The 17,858-nt window shown below is 38.8% G+C and overlaps 1 protein-coding gene across 1 annotated transcript in view; it reads right to left on the bottom strand.

Annotated features, from left to right (window-relative positions):
* Window positions 1-8,981: 8,981 nt before the first annotated feature.
* LOC145990240 (uncharacterized) overlaps window positions 8,982-17,858 on the bottom strand; it is a 114,915-nt gene continuing 106,038 nt past the window's right edge. The window contains exon 4 of the mRNA XM_083125912.1: window positions 8,982-9,353. Within this exon, the coding sequence (XP_082982038.1) occupies window positions 9,233-9,353 (121 nt within the window). The 3' untranslated portion in view covers window positions 8,982-9,232. The remainder of the gene's footprint in view (window positions 9,354-17,858) is intronic.

Raw genomic sequence — 17,858 nt, forward strand, 5'->3', positions numbered from 1 at the left:
CGAACGCTCATGGTGATCGGAGGACAATCTCTTGGTAAGGTGTTCAGTACAGTAAGAACATCTTACGAAGACGTCAGCGAAGAATCATCGAACGTCTGGAAGCAGGTCAAGCACAGACTGAAGTCACGGCAGCGTTGACTGTGCTACAGTCATTTCCAGGCTTTGGCGACATTTCCAAGACACAGTAGATGTTCATGGTAGACCATAACAAGGTTGTAAACGAGAAGCAACTCCACAACAGGGCCGATATCTAGCTTTAACTGCACGACGAAACCGGACGATACCTGCAAGACAACTGTCCTCTCGCCAAACTGTGTACCGGAGACTCAGGACAGCTGGTCTCTGTGTGTCCCGCTTGATCAAGTGCACAGAAGGGCCCGCTTACAGTGGAGTCAGCATAATCGAAATTGAACCCTGAACGAACGAAGGAACGTGCTCTTTCACAGATCAGTTCAGATTCAGTTTGCACATTTCTAGAGATAACCTCGATCACGATTTAATCCAAGGAATATCGTGGAAAGGGATCAGTTTGGTCGAGATGGAATACTGGTATGGGAATACATCATGCTCCATGGACGTACAGAGCCGCACGTCTCTGCTGGAGGTACTATTACTGCCCAGAGGCACAGAAACGAGGTACTCCAACAACATGTGCGACTTTTCAGAGGCGCAGTCGGCTCAGACTTCAACTTCAACGATGAAAAGATGATAATACATGTGCGCATCGAACCAAATTGTTAGATGACTTTCTTGAAGGTGGATAAATCCACCACATGGACTGGCCACCAAGGTCCCCAGACATAAATCCTGTAGTGTCTTAAGGAGACGAGTTAGCTCGCGATTCCGCTCGACCCTGTGGCCGAGTGGTTATCACATCGCGCTGCGAACGCCAAGGGTCCCGGGTTCGAATCCCGGTCGGGCTTGGTTGTTTGTCAGAGACCTGCACAAGACCCGGAGAAAACCCGTCTGCGAGGAGGCGCGCCTACAATAATATGCAACACGCACATCAAGCCCAGGTGTTCGACATCGCGCAAGCGAGCTTCACGTCACAGTTTTGCACAGGCATCGATGCCTGCCAGGTTTTTCTATTACCCGGGTCTTAAGAAGACCCGTGAGACTCAATGTAGTTCTTGCAGGTAGAAGGCGAGCACTACTGTCAGTGTTGCCAACGGCCATTATATTTCACTACGCATGGAAATATTTGAATTTCTGCTAGGCGCAGGTGCCTTGAGGTTGTAGAATCATTGGCGTAGCAAGGGGTGAGCGAAGTGGGCGACCACCCTGGGCCTCGCGCATATAGGGGCCTCGCGTCCTATGAGGTTGATACGAAAAACGTAATAAATGGAAGTGAGAAAGATAGAAAAGGCTAATTTTTGTGGGCAATAAAATTTAGAACTTTTTATCTGGCTTTATATTCTAGTTTAACGTTATAATTTGAATGAATACGTCAAATCAGAGGCGGGCGGGAGCTCTAAGCCTAAGGGGCCCCGAAAAAATCAAAATAATTCTCATTTCTCATGTGAAACATCAACGCAAAAATTGCTTGGACAATTTCATCCATTTTTCTTCTGTGTCGTCACCTTGCATAGCCTACCCGATTTTAATATGTTAACGGTAAAGCACCTCAAACTGCCACGGAGCAAAGTATGGGGCATTTAAATGCTTCTGGTGTTTTAAACTGAAGAAGGGTATGGATAATATTAGCAGTTCTTCCTTCGTTCCTACAACTTCAGACGCAGCTATTGCCCTCTGTAACGGGCACGAAGATGATTTATCTTCCGAATTTCCTGATCAAGTTCTACGTTTCAGGAATGTGCTTAAATCTGAAATCAAGTGCTTTAGGAAAGTTTCTTCTCCTTGATAGCTCTACACTAGCTTCCAGTGTTCTCTGTATCCTGTACCGCCTTCTGTTTGGGGGAAGGGATAAGTAAGTATTTGTATTTTCTTCTTTTGAATACATAAATGTCAAAGAAAGATATGTTGTAATATGTGAAAATTCAGAGTTAGAGCATCGATTTGTATAGTTATTAATGTAAGTGCAGCCACAACCAGCCATTCTAAGTAATTACGTAAACTTCCTGGAAGAAGCTGACTGTACTTGAGGGACCCAAGTTTATTTCTTGCGGACGCGTACTTTACGATTTTGTTACGCCACTGCGTCAAATATTTAATATTACAAGAACATTAAGACGTAACAACAAAATGAGATTCACAGTTATTATTATCATCTAAGTCCTAAAATTCAAAGTTAACTGGTACAATTTATGTGCAACAAAGTCAAAATTGCTAATGAAAAAAAGTCAAAATTGCTAATTTAAAAAAAAAGTCAAATTAGCTGTATCAGTTGATTACACCAAACATTTCACATTTATTGTGCAATTGACTATCGTTTTAAGATTTGCTGATGTTGAAACCGATTGTGTAGAAGAGCTTGTAGGTAGATACATTGGGCCCCTAGACAGGATTGTGGTTTAGCGCACTCCCTTCCCCCCGCTCTATCAAGCACTGACATTTTATGTGCGTCCTTCCATATTTTCTACTTAAGCCATGGTTTGTGACATTTACATCCTACAAACTTCGAAATGAGGAAACAAAGAACGACTCATTAAATAATATATAGGTTATATTTCAAGATTCTTAGTTTATATTTCTGATTTTTTAAAAAAACGTTTAGCACATTTAAGGATATTTCAGTTATCTTACTGCCTAAAGAACATCTTAAAAAACGTACTATTACTACTACTTTGGTTAATGAAAATTCCAGCAGCGTGTTACTGAAGCTCTGCCAAGTGTAAATTTCTCTGTCGCGTACTATTAAATATAATTTTCGTCAGAAATTAATTATTATTGTAGGCTATTATATAAATATGATAATTTGCTGACGTTTCCTTGATGACTGTGTATCGATTTACATTGATATTTCAAACTTAAAGAACGATGGGGCCTTGCATTCAAATCTCGCCCAGGACCTCGCGATATGTTGCTAAGCCACTGCACGTAAAATTTTGAAAATTCTCAAATTAGTGTCATTATTATGTCAAATCAACTACCACATATTTTCTAAATTTGTTTCGATGGTCTTTAAATAGGTTTGTGTGTCTTGTTCATTTTATGTCACCTTTCTGGTCTTGAAATGGTAAATCTTCTCTCGGTTTCATTTTTACGTTGTTTGTTTGTTGAAATGTGTAACTTGAGCAAGTAATTCGGATATTGAATTGGCAAAATTACACCAGAGAGAAAATCTGTTTGATTAATTGATTCATTTATTTGGTCAATTTATGCACAATAAGGCTAATCGGGACTGGACCTTTAGTTTAAAGTGGGATCCGAACCATCATGTGCTTCCACCGGGTATCGAACCTGGTACCCTTTTGATTACAAGGCGACGACACTACCACTGCGCCATAGGGCAGCACCCCCAAAAAAGTATAATGTAGAACAACCACCAGTCACACAAAGTTCCAAAGTATTTACGATGGCACTTTTTGCGAAACTTGGTTCGTACTCCTGTACAGGTGTCAGCAGTGGCAGCAATTAGGGGCGGGGCCGAGAGAGTGCAGTTGCCTCGCACTTTTTGCTACTTTTGCACCACGCTAACCTCATGTACCAAGGGAAATTAAATTATCCTTGCCCCCCGTACATTTGCACTTTGGCCCTCTAGTTTTGGAACCCAATCGCCGCCACTGGGTGTGAGTGATACAAATGTTTTTAGCAAGGAATAAATGTCTGCAATTTCAAATTGATAAAAGTGATGAACATTTTAAGTTCTCCTAGAACAGTTTAGAATCTAAAAGTTGGCAACGGTGACTGCGTGACTCATGTATCTGGAGACGGTGCAAAACCTGAATGAGCGTTCGCTGAAGATAAGCAAGCTTCGTCTTGCAAGGCCTTCCAGTTACCTGTGGGCTTTCGATGCTTGACGGGTCGAAACTCAGGTATATAGTTTTACTCGCCCGCCCGACCAGCCAGGCGGGCCTAGTAAGCGATTCTGGCCGTTGTGCAGCTTTCTAGTTTGTGAATATCCATTCATCAATTTCTTCATTTCATCACTCATCCCCATCTTCGCAAATTAGCCAAGAGGCACAAAACGCGAAGTAAAATAAACTAAATCAATCAATCAATTAGCTCGCGATTCTCCACCAAAGACATTTCCAGAGCTCCGCACTCCTCTTCATGGGAAATGGAACCAGCTGCCTGTAGAACTCTTGAACCACCTTGTAAATAGCGTGCTATGTCGTTGCAAGGTTGTATAGCTCTTAGGGTTAACTTCACCCCATACAAGCCCCTTTTTTTCGTCAAGGAAGTATCTTCTATTTTCTTATTTTTTGCATGTCTCTATTTGCACTAAAAAAAACAATTGTTAAAGTCATGCATTCTATTCTATTGTATATCATATAACGTTTTGATTAATTTTCACTGTTTTATGCAGTTCTGTCACATTATTAATAAAACATTTTCTCATATCTTAATTACGCTTAACTTTTGGACACTATTGTAGTTATAAAAAGTATAATAATATTTTCACTTTTTAACTATTAACAGAATATGCCTGTGGAAAAATCTGATAATCGAACTCTAAATCAGGATATGGACAGTAGATCATGTTCAGAATCTCCAAGGCGGCCACCTTGGTTTTCGGACGTCATGTATGGTCTCTGACACATTGTAATGCATGATTGCATGCCTCCAAATGAAAGCATCCTCCATACACATGTCTTCCCTTCGTGTAAAAACCCAACAAACTTACAAATGGTCAAACTTACTCCTAAAGGAGTTAAGGAGATAGGGTCGTTTTTGTTTGTTAATGTCTGCAGAGGCAGCCATCTTGGATGTATGATGTCACACAGGCAATACGCCACAATAGTAGGCATCAACAAAATATCACAGCCAGTAATTTTCCCTCTTTATATGCCAGAATGTCAAGTAAAGTGTAAAATATGCATAGAATCCTTGCAGCAAAGGAAACGAAATAGTTTCACCAGATATATCTCCATAACAGTGCGAGATATGAAAGAAACTGTAAGAATCAATTTTGTTCCGTTTTCAATTCTGAACAAAACATGTATCCATAAACATTTTTCCAAAACCACTATTAAAGGAGTTATTATGGATTAAATTAGTTAGTGCATGAAGCGATAGTCATCTTGGATTTATGACGTCACACAGGCCTTCTACCACAATTACGTGCAAAACACCTGGTAGATATTTCACGCTGCTTTCTACCTCGTCGACTAATCGCAACGATGTTGATGAACTGATCAAATTTTTAATTGATGTACTGTATTTCCTTAACTGCACTTGCCTGCACTCGGCTGATTGTGAAGTGAGGAAATTGTGATTGGACAAACACAATGATATATTAATGCATGGCCAGGGCTCGAACCAGGAGTCCTCTGTCCACATAACGAGTTACGTCTCCCCGGGTATCGAACCCAAGGTGGCTTAATCACAAGGCAACGTCAAAACTTCAAGTCGAGATCGTGAGTTGCTTATACAACGTGTGATGTCATCGCTGCCAGAGCATAATCATCGGTCTATCATACCCATTATAGTGCTTAATATAACGATAAATACAAAAATAAAATTGATATGTTTGCATACTACTAAATACTTTCTGTGACTGGCTTACCTATTGATTGAATCCAGGTGTAGTGAACTGAGAACGCATCTAACTCCAACATACCGTACTACTACTTCTTCTATGTAAATGTCGAATTGCGCCATACTATAACCGACTATAACCATATGCAAAGTGTACGAGTGTAAAAAAAGAGACATGTTTAGTTAGTTTGCCACCAGATGGCTTTGATTTGGAAAAAGGGGCGTGGCTAAGAAATACCGGAGGTCAGAGGAAAGCAAGCCTCGTGTGGGAACTTCACTTCCCACTGATTAGCTGAGGTTAAAGCACATTTTAAAGCACGTTAAGTTGAGTTATATTTGAGTGTTCAAAGGGGTCATCTCGGAATGGAACAAAGTACAGGGAGCAGTTGTTTTGTAGTAGTTTAGTATTTTAAGTTTTTATGTAGTGTATTTAGTTGGAATTTTTAGTTAAAGCACAGCACTCTTTGTTCAATTCTGAGATAGGTCTATTGGGGGGAAAATGAATATTAAAATGAAATTACTATAATCTCCTTTTGGTTAAATAAAGTGTAAGGAAGTCTTAGTTATGTAACAATTTAATTGTATATTTTAATTGTTTCTTTATTATTTATTGTATTTAGATTGGGGGTTTATATTCTTATTATTATCATTTATGTAGTCTCAAGCCCTTCAGGCATTATGTTGTTAAATAAAACTCTATACTGTCAAGCCTTTTATGTATAATTCCTCTAAACCTACAATTTTACGGCTTAAGCCTTCCACTGCCATATCTTTATATTTCTGCTAGGTTAATGTACCGACTTCATTTGCAAGCCTTGTGTCCTAATGAAGGACAATATTTATTAGTGAATAATTTTAAAAGACGTGCAATAAGAAGCTGGTCATAATACACATGACCACATATGAGCATACTAATTACGAAAACATAAAATATCCGCGAAAATTTCACCCAAGCACCAAAAACAAGATGGAATTCACAGATAGGTCCTTCGGAACTTTTTTATTTTCAGGTATCGGCTTATTCGCTTGTAACTTAGGTTATAGAAATTAGCTAAATTTGCACAATTTGCAGTTCTGGACTGCCTTTTTAAAATTAAGCCTTCTAAGGGATGACTGAAGATGTGAAATTTACACATGAAATACTATTGAAATTTTTCTTCACAAATGCACACACTTGATGTGACGTCACCTAATAGTCGACTAACTCTGAAGGTCCAAAGTCTAGGAATTCCAATCTGTGTGCATTGGATGTTGCCAGAACTTTACACTCGTAAATTTTCTAAAACCTGGAACTGTCGAGGCGTTTTCAGTTTGTTGTACGCACTTTGAGATCTAACGCTTCACCGGTATGGTGGAATTGTGTCAAGTTGGTAATGGTCTAGATATTCAATGTTCCTAAGCCCTTTGGTTCATAAGCAATTTCTGCAATATGATTACTTTCTATGTATACAAACCCGATGAGACATTTCTTACACGATATTATTTTTTGTGTATACTAAACATTTAAACCAATAAATATCTACTCGTGTAACAAACACATGATGTATTATTTTATCAATATTGTGATATTATACAAGAATTTGTTTCGTGAAGGGGAGGATATTAAAAGTAAAACAGATCGAAGGTTGCAAAGTAATGTAAAAAGTACGAGTCAAGCATCCCAGAATGGCAAGGCCATGCCATGAATGTACATAGGGCTCCACATATTCTCGATCTTGGTCATACTTGGAGGTGGTTTGGTCAGTGAAACACCCCGACCGGCTTTACGCCCCTGAGTTGCAGGTACCCATTGATTAGGGACTGAGTGAACCCCACAGACACTGAAACCACCCAACCAGGGAATCGAACCAGGGTCTCCCGCGCATGAGCCAGACGCCATACCGTCTGGACCACCACAGTTCACTATGGTTAATTATAATTTAATGCAAATTAGTTTTAGTAATATTTTTTAAAAAAAAGAACAAGTTACTGACAGTTTATGTCATGCAAGTTATTTCTTGCCTAAAGTAGAGCAAACCTAAAAGTAATTAAGTTGTTTTAAAGTTACTGTTGCTCAATTACTAACAAAAATTAATTTTCCGAAAACCGAAGTGGAAAGTGCATTAGTGGCGTATCCAGAATTTTCAAAGAAGGAGTTACGTATATTTTTTTAGTAGTCAGTCATTATTTTGCCATCTTTTCCTGCTTTTTTAAGGCGAGGAGTGCCATTTTCCCCTTGGTCTTTCTCGCTGGGGCAGCTGCTGATCACTGTTGCCAACTTCGCTCTTTTGAAGCCAGATCTGGCTCTTTCGTGCACTCGTTTGACTGTGAACTGTGGCACCCGCCCTCTGCCCCACTACGATGCCACCACTGGCTCCGGCCCATAAAGACCACCAACCTTTGCCATGAGTGTACATTTTGCACGTGACGTGATATTCATATATAGGCTGCGTCATCCACCCCCTCTTTCCTCCCCAGGTATTTTTATATGTAGCTCTGTGGCTAAGGTGAAGATGACAATATTATTATCCGGGAATACTTTATTTTTGATTTCATATGAGTGTCAATGGATTATTGAGATGGGTGATGCCGCCAAATCTAGGCGGTGAAAACTAAGAAAGCATAAATTGCCATCACTTTAAATCTAACGGTAATAGAAGAACCCCCACCCCTCTGACAATTAAAATTACCCTAGTAGGCACTTTATGCAGCCTTCGTTAATCTAGCTCCTTGAAAGTCCTCTTTAGCTATATTAATGGTGAAATTTAGCTCTATTATGCACATCAGGTTTGGCAACACTGCCAGGATGGCCGTAGGAGGCAAGGAGAAATGCACTAGGCTTATGGGACCATTATTTTATTCGTTCTCTCGGGAATATCAAACATCCGATGACGTAGAAAAGTACATGGACGGAAAAAGGACACGTAGAACTATGTCATAGCAGTAGGAAAAGTCGAAACTCCCATTTGATGAGCCGTAACTTGAAGTTGAAGTTGATGTCCCATAAGGAATACATGGGATTCGGTAAATACTAATTCATCATATTTTTCAAAAATCGTATAAGGCTTAATAATCAACTTAGGAAACCGCTTCCACTTGCCACATGGGGAGAAATTCATACTCTTCATTTCTGCCGGAGATCTTTTTAGTAGCATTGCTCATTCCGACGATATTGGAATAAATGCAATCCTGGTGCGTAATTGTCCCTCTTCGCCTTAAGAATACTGAGGCAAAGAGGAGAATATAACTCCCACCCACCCTTCGGCACGCCACTGGACATGGTAATTGGAGCCAACTGCCATCATATCAGGTTAAGTTGTAACAAAGGTATACTCTGACGCTATACCACACTAAAACTGGAAAACTATATTGCATAAATAATTAAAACCTTTGTGAACAATACTGAATATTTGGCACTATTTATTAAATCAGTGAAAAAAAAAGTCTGTCGTCTATTAAGACTGTACACTGTGCAATGAAAGCTGATTTCCACATGAAAGAACAACTGGGTACGAAAAATAGTAAAATTCTTTAAATAGATCTGTCCAGTGATGCTGATTCGCAATGTCAAATATTTAAGCAGTGATGTAGTTTCTCATGTCCTGAATTTGCTTTGGATATTTAATTGCGAATGTCAATGCTGAGTTTCAACTCAATGCTGAGTTTCAACTATGTCGGGCTTCATTTGTTTTTCTTGCCACCAGAATCTGTCTCTTCGCGATGCTTCCCTGCTTATGCCTGATTCCAGAAAGTCTCCGTGCCCTGCTGAAATTCTGCAAAGAATAGAAACAAGTCGTAAGTTAATAAAACATGTACATAATTGTTCGTCAATGCACAAACAATGTTAAAAATAATAATTATTGGAACATCAAGGTTGAACTGTTTCATAAGTCAGTTATAAGCAGACCTTGGATTTTAATTTTTTACCCTATTTTTTTCTTTGCAGGTAAATAAGAAATAACAAGTTGTGTCAGCGTTTCATTTATAAAAGCAACAACTGATGAAGTTTTATAGTGCCTAAAATAACCTATTTTGCTTGTTAGAACCTATTGTAGGTTTTTGTGCCTCCTTTCTTTTATGTATTTATATATTTTTTGAGGTTTTACAGGATTTTTATATCACACTATTTGTTGTGTCTGGTGACGAAAAAATCAATTGCTAACTTGTTTGAAACACACACACTGTCAATTTCCCATCCTTCAAGCCCATGGTGTTTTTTTTTAAAGTTCGAAACGAACCAAAATGTCTGGAGCCACTGTTGCCTCCACACCGTAGCATGTCTAGGATTTTCGAAATATGGTGGTGGGAGGTGTTATGTATACATTTTTTAGTTGTCAGTGCTCATCTCATTTTGTGATGATTTTCTGCCTTTGGTGTTCGTTTTTTTTTTTTCAATACTGGGCCAAAGTGGAATGCAGGGTTGTTAAAGAAAGGTCCAGGGTTGTTAAATAAATTCAATTCCGGTCCAGGAGAGAAAATCAGCAAGCGTAGATGGGTTCTGGACCGTAAAGAACCTCTTTATCTGTAATTCGGTCCAGGAACCTTTTCTCTCGATCGATTTAAATACGGTCCAGGAACCTTTTTTTTTTCTGAATGAATTTAAATACGGTCCAGGAACCTTCTTTCCGAATCAGTTTAAATAAGGTCCAGTTTCGTATTGAAATGAAACAATACGCAACTTGGATCGAATACGGATTTGACGATAAAGAATTATCCACTTGTGAGCATGAAAGACTAATCCAGGTGCTGGCTGTCTCCAGAATCTAAGGTACGTACAAGGTAGAAATGGGCGAAACGCAATCGCTGCAGTCACGTTACCACTCTCCATATAGCCCCATTCTCTTGCGCGCGTTCCTTCAATTGGTTGTAGCAGCACTGCCGTTCCCTGTTGTAATATCTGCTGGGAACACAGCAGCCTCACGTTACCTCATCGACGGCTCCTATTGGCTGCGGTTCCTGGATAGGATGCCGGAGCAACACGTGACGGGTTTGTTTGAACTCAATGTGACGCCATATAGTCCATTGCGTTATGTACAGTAACTCTTCGACAAGGGCGTTTTTGAATCTGGCCTACGAGAGAACAACAGCGTTTTGATTTATTCCCTGGGCTACGTTTTATACAATCGCAGTGTAACATTCCAATGTAAAACGTACTCGTGGAATTTTTTAGAAGGCAACTTTTAATCGGTCGAGCCTGGTCTGTAATTGTAAATAAATTCAATCCCGGACTGGGAGAGAAAATCAGCAAACCTGAATGAGTTCTAGACAGTGTAATAACCTTTTCATATTTAAATCATTTCAATTCGGTCCAGGAACCTTTTTCCGGATCAATTTAAATACGGTCCAGGAACCTTTTTTCCAGAATGAATTTCAATTGAGTTCAGGAACCTTTTTTACGGAAGAATTTAAATTCGGTCCAGGAACCTTTTTTCCAGAATGAATTTCAATTGAGTTCAGGAACCTTTTTTACGGAAGAATTTAAATTCGGTCCAGGAACCTTTTTTCCAGAATGAATTTCAATTGAGTTCAGGAACCTTTTTTACGGAAGAATTTAAATTCGGTCCAGGAACCTTTTTTCCCGCATCAATTTAAATACGGTCCAGGAACTTTTTCAGAAACAATTAAATACAGTCCAGGAACCATTTTTCAATGTAACAATATGCAACTTGGACCGAATTTAAATTGTACGAGAAAAAAGGTTCCGGTCCTGCAGCAGAACCCAATTGAACCCATTAGAATTTATGGGTTCCTGGACCTTTAATAACCCTGGTGGAATGGTTATTGCCTTTACCCCCTTGGGCACGCCACTGCCTGCACAGTCCAAAATGCAAACTTCTGATCCTTGTGATCTTGTTCCCTTTCTGTGCTTTGTGGCATTCACGATTTTCGAAGTAAAGTTTCAGCATTCAAATTTACACCACTGACTATGTTAAAAGGCGGAGTTTGTCTGTGGATAACGTGAAAAAGAATGTTTTGTATTGTGCTGGAAATTATATACAATTCATTTTTCATATCAACAAGTAACTTAACTTTTACTAACAACACAAGTATTAGTAGCCTATTACAATAACTTGTGGATAATTTTGAAACTGATGCACAGAAATGAAAATTTGGTTAGAAAATTAATAATTTGGTGGTTACACATTTCTTACGGTTCCTTTGAAATTTTGTTTTTTAACACTTGTACAGTGGGTATTACCGTGCAAATTGTCTATCACCATGTTCGTGCACATTATTTGACCCAATAAGAGCTTCAAGAATTCAAAACAAGCTGTTGACAACTTCTGCACCAGCATACATAAAAATCCATCGCTTAAAAGTACATAGGATGTAAGAGAGAAATTAATGAAAATAGTCATGGACAATTTGCACGGTAATACTCATGGATCCCACTGTACCTAATCAGTATTTTTCAGGAATTATGAACCTTTTTAAGTTTCTTGGAACCTCCAAGTCTAATTGGAGTCTAATTTAATATTTTTAGAACCTATTTTAGAATTTTTAGAGCAGATTTTAGGAACTTAAAACCACACTTTTAGAGGCTAAAAATTCGAGGTCTAGCTATAAGACGAGACAGGTAACAGGCAAAGGTTGTGCGTAAACAGCACAGAATCACATGCAACGCGCATGTATTGTTCGGCAAATTGTCCACGACCATTTTCATTAATCTTCTCTTCCATGCTATGGGACGCTGGTCATGATAAAAAAAAGATGTATTGTGTGTGTTCCGTTATTGGTAGAAGGAGTACTGCTGTGTCCGAAAGGTACAAAGTACTGACTTGACTTTAAGTATGGTCTTGACGCAAGTGACGTCACCTAGTACAGTTCGAAAGCGCCAAGTACAGAAGTACACAAGCGCACCGCTCGCAGCACAGATCGTTGCTCACTAGGTCACGTGATATCCGCACTCGTTGTTCATTTGTTTCAAATCAAGAGGTAGAAATCCAGCAACACAGGTTAAATATACGTTATAGGCTAGCAAGTTGTTGTTAAAGTTCTTCTAATGTGTGGAAATGTATGTAAGAACATTTGAAAATGCTATGTGATTTCTATGGTGAAAAACAAGTGTTTAAAAGGCGGGGGAAACAACGTATCCTCAGTTTTATCTCCTGATCGTATTTGGCGCTGCAGTCGAAGTGCAATTCGAAAGACTTTCACTTCCAGTCCACTACTTCAAGACCGAACTGCAATACCATACTCGGAGAATGCTCGCTTCAAGTACGGTCTTGCACATTTCGGACACGGCCTATAATGCAGTTTCTCTGCGGAATTGCAACTAGCAAAAGAAAAATCTAGAGTTGTGTGTCTGATATGTAGGCAAGGTTTTCGGGGAGATATATAAACAATTGATGAATAATAAAGCTGCTCGCAAGAAAATTGTCTCTTCTGCTAAATACTTCTGGCATTCCTCAACTTCAACCTAGGACTAACAACAAAGGTTGATCAGAAAGGGTGAGAAACGAGAAACTATATAAGTCATCCCAGATTGTAATAAATTATATCAACGGGAGATCCCGATTTTCAGGAGGTTGGGGAGGGGGGGGGGGGGGTAAACTGATCTCCTTAGGATGTCCCGTGGCTGAGCCCATACCACAATTTGCCGATACCGATACCCTGACCGATTCCAACCGATACCGATACTTGTATAATTCCAGTTAAAAATAACAAATACTTATTCATAAAGCTGATCAGATCACATTCTATTAGTGACATTTAAAAACTCCCAAATTATTCTCATGTCGCATTATACCATTTTAAAATGTCTTGTGATATTTTATGTGAACTTCTTTCTACCCCCACAGGATCCAAAAAAAGAAGAAGAAGTTTCTGAAATGTTGCAAGCATTTTAAAGTGTTGCAGTTACAGAGTAAAATCTGTGGATTACTGGTATAAGTGTCCATGCTTAATTTCATGACCCCCAATTTCATGTAAACAACCTTCTTGTCGTTTGGATTAGCCTGGAGAGGGAGGAAAACTACGTAAAACTATAAACAAATGCAGACATTGTAGATTAAGCACACACAGGAGATGTAGCTACTACGTAGAAATTTTCTGCGAAAAATGCAGGCTCTACCAGGACACGAACCCGGGTGGTTAGAGCAATGGCATAGTATGCCAGAGACCCGGGTTGATGTCCTGGTCGAGCCTGCATTTTTCGCTTAAAATTTCTACATAAAATGCAGACATGTTTATTAATGCTCATTTGGCCCGGCTCTGTATATGTTCTGCTGTCCATTATTCTCTGTCATTTGCAATAAAAGCAAGTCACTGTAGTGTCGGTATCCACCAGCGGTCACACATAAGGGTAGAGCACAAGAAGAACACAGCCCTCCCTCCCACAGCGACACTCATCCCTTTCCCAAGAACTCTGGAATGAGCTATCCCAAGTCACGACCGGATCAAGAAAGTGGGGACGTTACCCCAACACCCCCTATACGCCTTCATGGCGTGGTGCTATGCACAGGGGAGCACTTTACCTTTTTTGTTGTTACCCCACGAGTTTGCGAGCAAGAATTGGCAATGAATGGTTTCTTTTATTTGCGCATAGCTTTAACCACCACGTTTTGGCACAGCGCGTTCACTTTAGTCCTCCTGCCTTTAGTCTTGTCATCTGCTTCCCAGAAGGATCCAGCATATCTCGGAAATGTACATGGAATTCCTGAGGGACCCCAACGGAAAGGTGGACGAACCTTTGAAAAGGACAAATCTTGACAAATGAGTTGTTTCTCTTGGCCGCTGTAGTCACTCAAAAACCTTGGTATCGGCGATGAAAATTCAACCGATACTTACCGATCGACCGATACATCGGTATCAGCTCAGCCTCTCGTTTTGGAGTCAAAATATTATGGTCACCCTAGTTATACGGGAATTCAGTATCTTCCAGGGAAGATCGACTAAGGCGAGGGTGGAGTGTTAAATGAACTCAAGATTCCCTTTAACCAAAGAATGTAACGGGGAAAATACTGAAAATGTCATGAGGTCCACTACAATTATCCTAAGTTTCATTTACAGTAATACCTCGTTAATCCGGACTAATGGGGGGGGGGGGTAAGTTGACCGGTTTAAGGAAAGTCAGGATTAACTGAAATAATCTAAAAGAATAGTAGAAAGTCCTTTAAAATTCCGTTTATAGCAACAAAACACGTTTATTATAGTGTATTTAAAGGGTATAGACCTAAATACACTATACAGTACAGTAAAATTTAAAGCAATACGACAATGCAGTACGTAAGACATACGTTCTCCCACATAAGTTCTCCCATGGACGTTGGTTGTAGGCCTACGGAGCAATATGACGAATGCGATTGTTGTCTTCTAGCCACATTCTGCTTTCTTTTTTCCTTTTGCCTGTCCGGATTAAGCGAAGTCCGGTTTATAGGGGTCCGGATTAACGAGGTTTTACTGTACTATTATGTCAGATTTACACCTTTAAGGAAACTAGTGCCTAACTGCAGCTCGCTACAACTATGGTAAATCTAGGCAATCAATACACAAACACAACCTTTTAGGCAGATTTCCTGCCTGGTGATTCTCGTGCACACACAACAATGAATGAGAGCATTTTTCCTCAATAATGTTCGCACGGCTAACAATTGTCGGCGGGATTAAAAAAGGGGGGAGGGTATTATTGTTCTGCATCTGCTTTTAATTTCTTTATCCGTGATTTCCTTATCCTGCCATCGATAATACTATCCGTCGCGCTAAAGATACGAAGAATAAATTACAAAATAACCGATTATAATTATGCAAGACATTTACGAAATTACACAGGTATGTCTTATTACAAGAAAATTGAAGAAATATGTTGTAAAAACGCGAAACTGGTAAAACATGTCAAAACATGCCTTATCAAATTCGCCTATTTTGGGGGCCTCCCCGATGGCGCAGTGGTAGCTCTGTCGCCTTGCAATCAAGAGGTCCCGGGGTCGATACCCGGTGGAGGCACAAGTGGTTCGGATCCCACTTTAAACTGTAGGTCCAGTCCCGATTAGCCTTACTGTGCATAAAGTGGACTTAAAACACCAAATCAATCAATCGCCTATTTTGGCTGATTTGCATCAAATACGTAAAGATCTCTCCCCAGTATTCCATTCGATGCCAAATAAAAATGTTATAACTAGACCCCGGATTTTTATGTAATATCAAAGTACAATAAGTAACAATAATAGACAAAATATGTACCTAAATATCAAGGACGTATTTAGGGGGGTCCGGAACCCCCTCGAAAGATTTATCAAGTAATGAAAATGTTAGCATTTGTTGCATAATCGATGGTTATTAATTTCCTCTGATTTTTTTTAATCAGAAACTTGTTTTCTCCAACTACTGTAGATGTGGCATCATTTTTGTTATTCGATAAATAATCAATTATTCATCTACTGGACATTAAATTCATTGCCAGAGCACTTGCTGTTTTGTAAATTATTCCGATCTTAACTAAAGGTAAGCTACGTAATGAATATACGCTGTTATATCTCTATTTTTATAGCTACAGTCTTTTTACCTAATGGTGTAATAATAATATAATATTAATTTATGTATTGTAATTAGTATTAATTTGATTTAATATAATAATTTTAATTTAAACATTATTATTATTATTCCTGAGACACTTGGTTCAGACCCCCCGAAACATATTTCTAGATAGGCCTACGTGCCTGCTAAATATGTATTATCGAAAGGATATGTAAGGATATGTAAGGGAGTAAACCCTAACAGAAAATCCTGGTCCTCCAAAGAAATGGGGGTTGAGCACTAGGCCAGCACCCTGGTCTCATAAAAATAACCTTCCGCTAAAAAAGCTCAATTACAGAAAGCCGGATGGATTAATGGAAAACGACCTAGGCATATGAAAAGGAATAAGAAAGATATAATCTGTGTAGGAACATGGAATATCATGACTATGCTAAAACCTGGAAAAATGCAAGAAATAGCTGACCAAGTCTTAGCAACAAAGTTGCAGATAGTCGCATTACAGGAAGTAAGATGGAAAGGACAAGGAGAAATCAAGAAAGATAAATACTCTGTGTATTATAGTTGTAAAGAAACTACGGGTCAGCATGGAACTGGATTCCTAGTAAAGAGAGAAATGGTAAAACATATACTAGGATTTGAACCGTGTAGTGAAAGAATATCTAAACTTAGAGTGAAGGGAAGGTTCTGTAATGTGACATTTATAAACGTGTATGCTCCAACAGAAGAGAAAGATGATGACATTAAAGATAAGTTTTATGAAGAACTGCAAGTAGTGCAAGATAAAACCCCGAGACATGACCTGATAGTCCTGTTGGGAGATTTAAATGCAAAAAATAGGAAAAGAGGATGCATTTAAAGAAGTAACAGGTAAACATACATTGCATGAGATAACCAATAATAATGGAGAATTAGTATGTAACTATGCTATTGCAAATAATATGACTGTAATGAGTACACAGTATGAATATAAAAAGATACATAAAGGTACCTGGGTGTCCCCAGATGGGAAAACTACCAACCAAATTGACCATGTTTTAGTAAACGAACATAAAAAGGAAATGGTGCAGGATGTAAAAACAATGAGAGGTCTGAATTGTGATTCGGATAATTTTTTGGTCAAGGCAGTAATCAAACAGAAATTAATACCTGTACGAAAAAGTATTCCAAGACAACAGATAAAATGGAATAAAAGCAATATGCATAGTAAAGAAATTCTGAAACAATATAGGAAAAAAATGAGTCAAAATTTGGAAAACATTATTGATACCCAAGATATAAATGAAGATTGGAAACAACTCAAAGAAGCTATTCTGAAAACAGCAACTGAAGTAATACAAAAGCAAGATGGTAAACCAAGGAATGAATGGTGGGATAATGAATGTAAAATGGTAATAAATCAGAAAAATGCTGCACGACAAAGATGTTTACAGAGACACACAAGGGCAAATTGTGAAGAATATGAGAATAAAAGGAGAATTGCCAACAATGTATGCAGAAAGAAGAAAAAAGAATGGATAAATGATAGAATCAAAGAGATTGAGGAATACCATAGAAGAAAGGATTCAAGAAATTTTTTTAAGGCTGTGACATCTCATGTAAGGAACTACACTCATGCAACTTCATTATGTAAAGATGCATCTGGAGAAGTAATATCTGAGAAAGAAAAAGTATTACTCCGTTGGAAAGAGTACTTTCAGGAATTATTAAATTGGGAACACTTACCGTCTGAAGATGAAATACCCGAAAAATTGGAAAATGATACTGAAATTCCAATACCAACATATGAGGAGGTAAATAAAATC

This window comes from Lepisma saccharinum, chromosome 7, assembly GCF_977018435.1.
Source record: "Lepisma saccharinum chromosome 7, izLepSacc3.1, whole genome shotgun sequence".
Lineage (NCBI taxonomy): Eukaryota > Metazoa > Arthropoda > Insecta > Zygentoma > Lepismatidae > Lepisma > Lepisma saccharinum.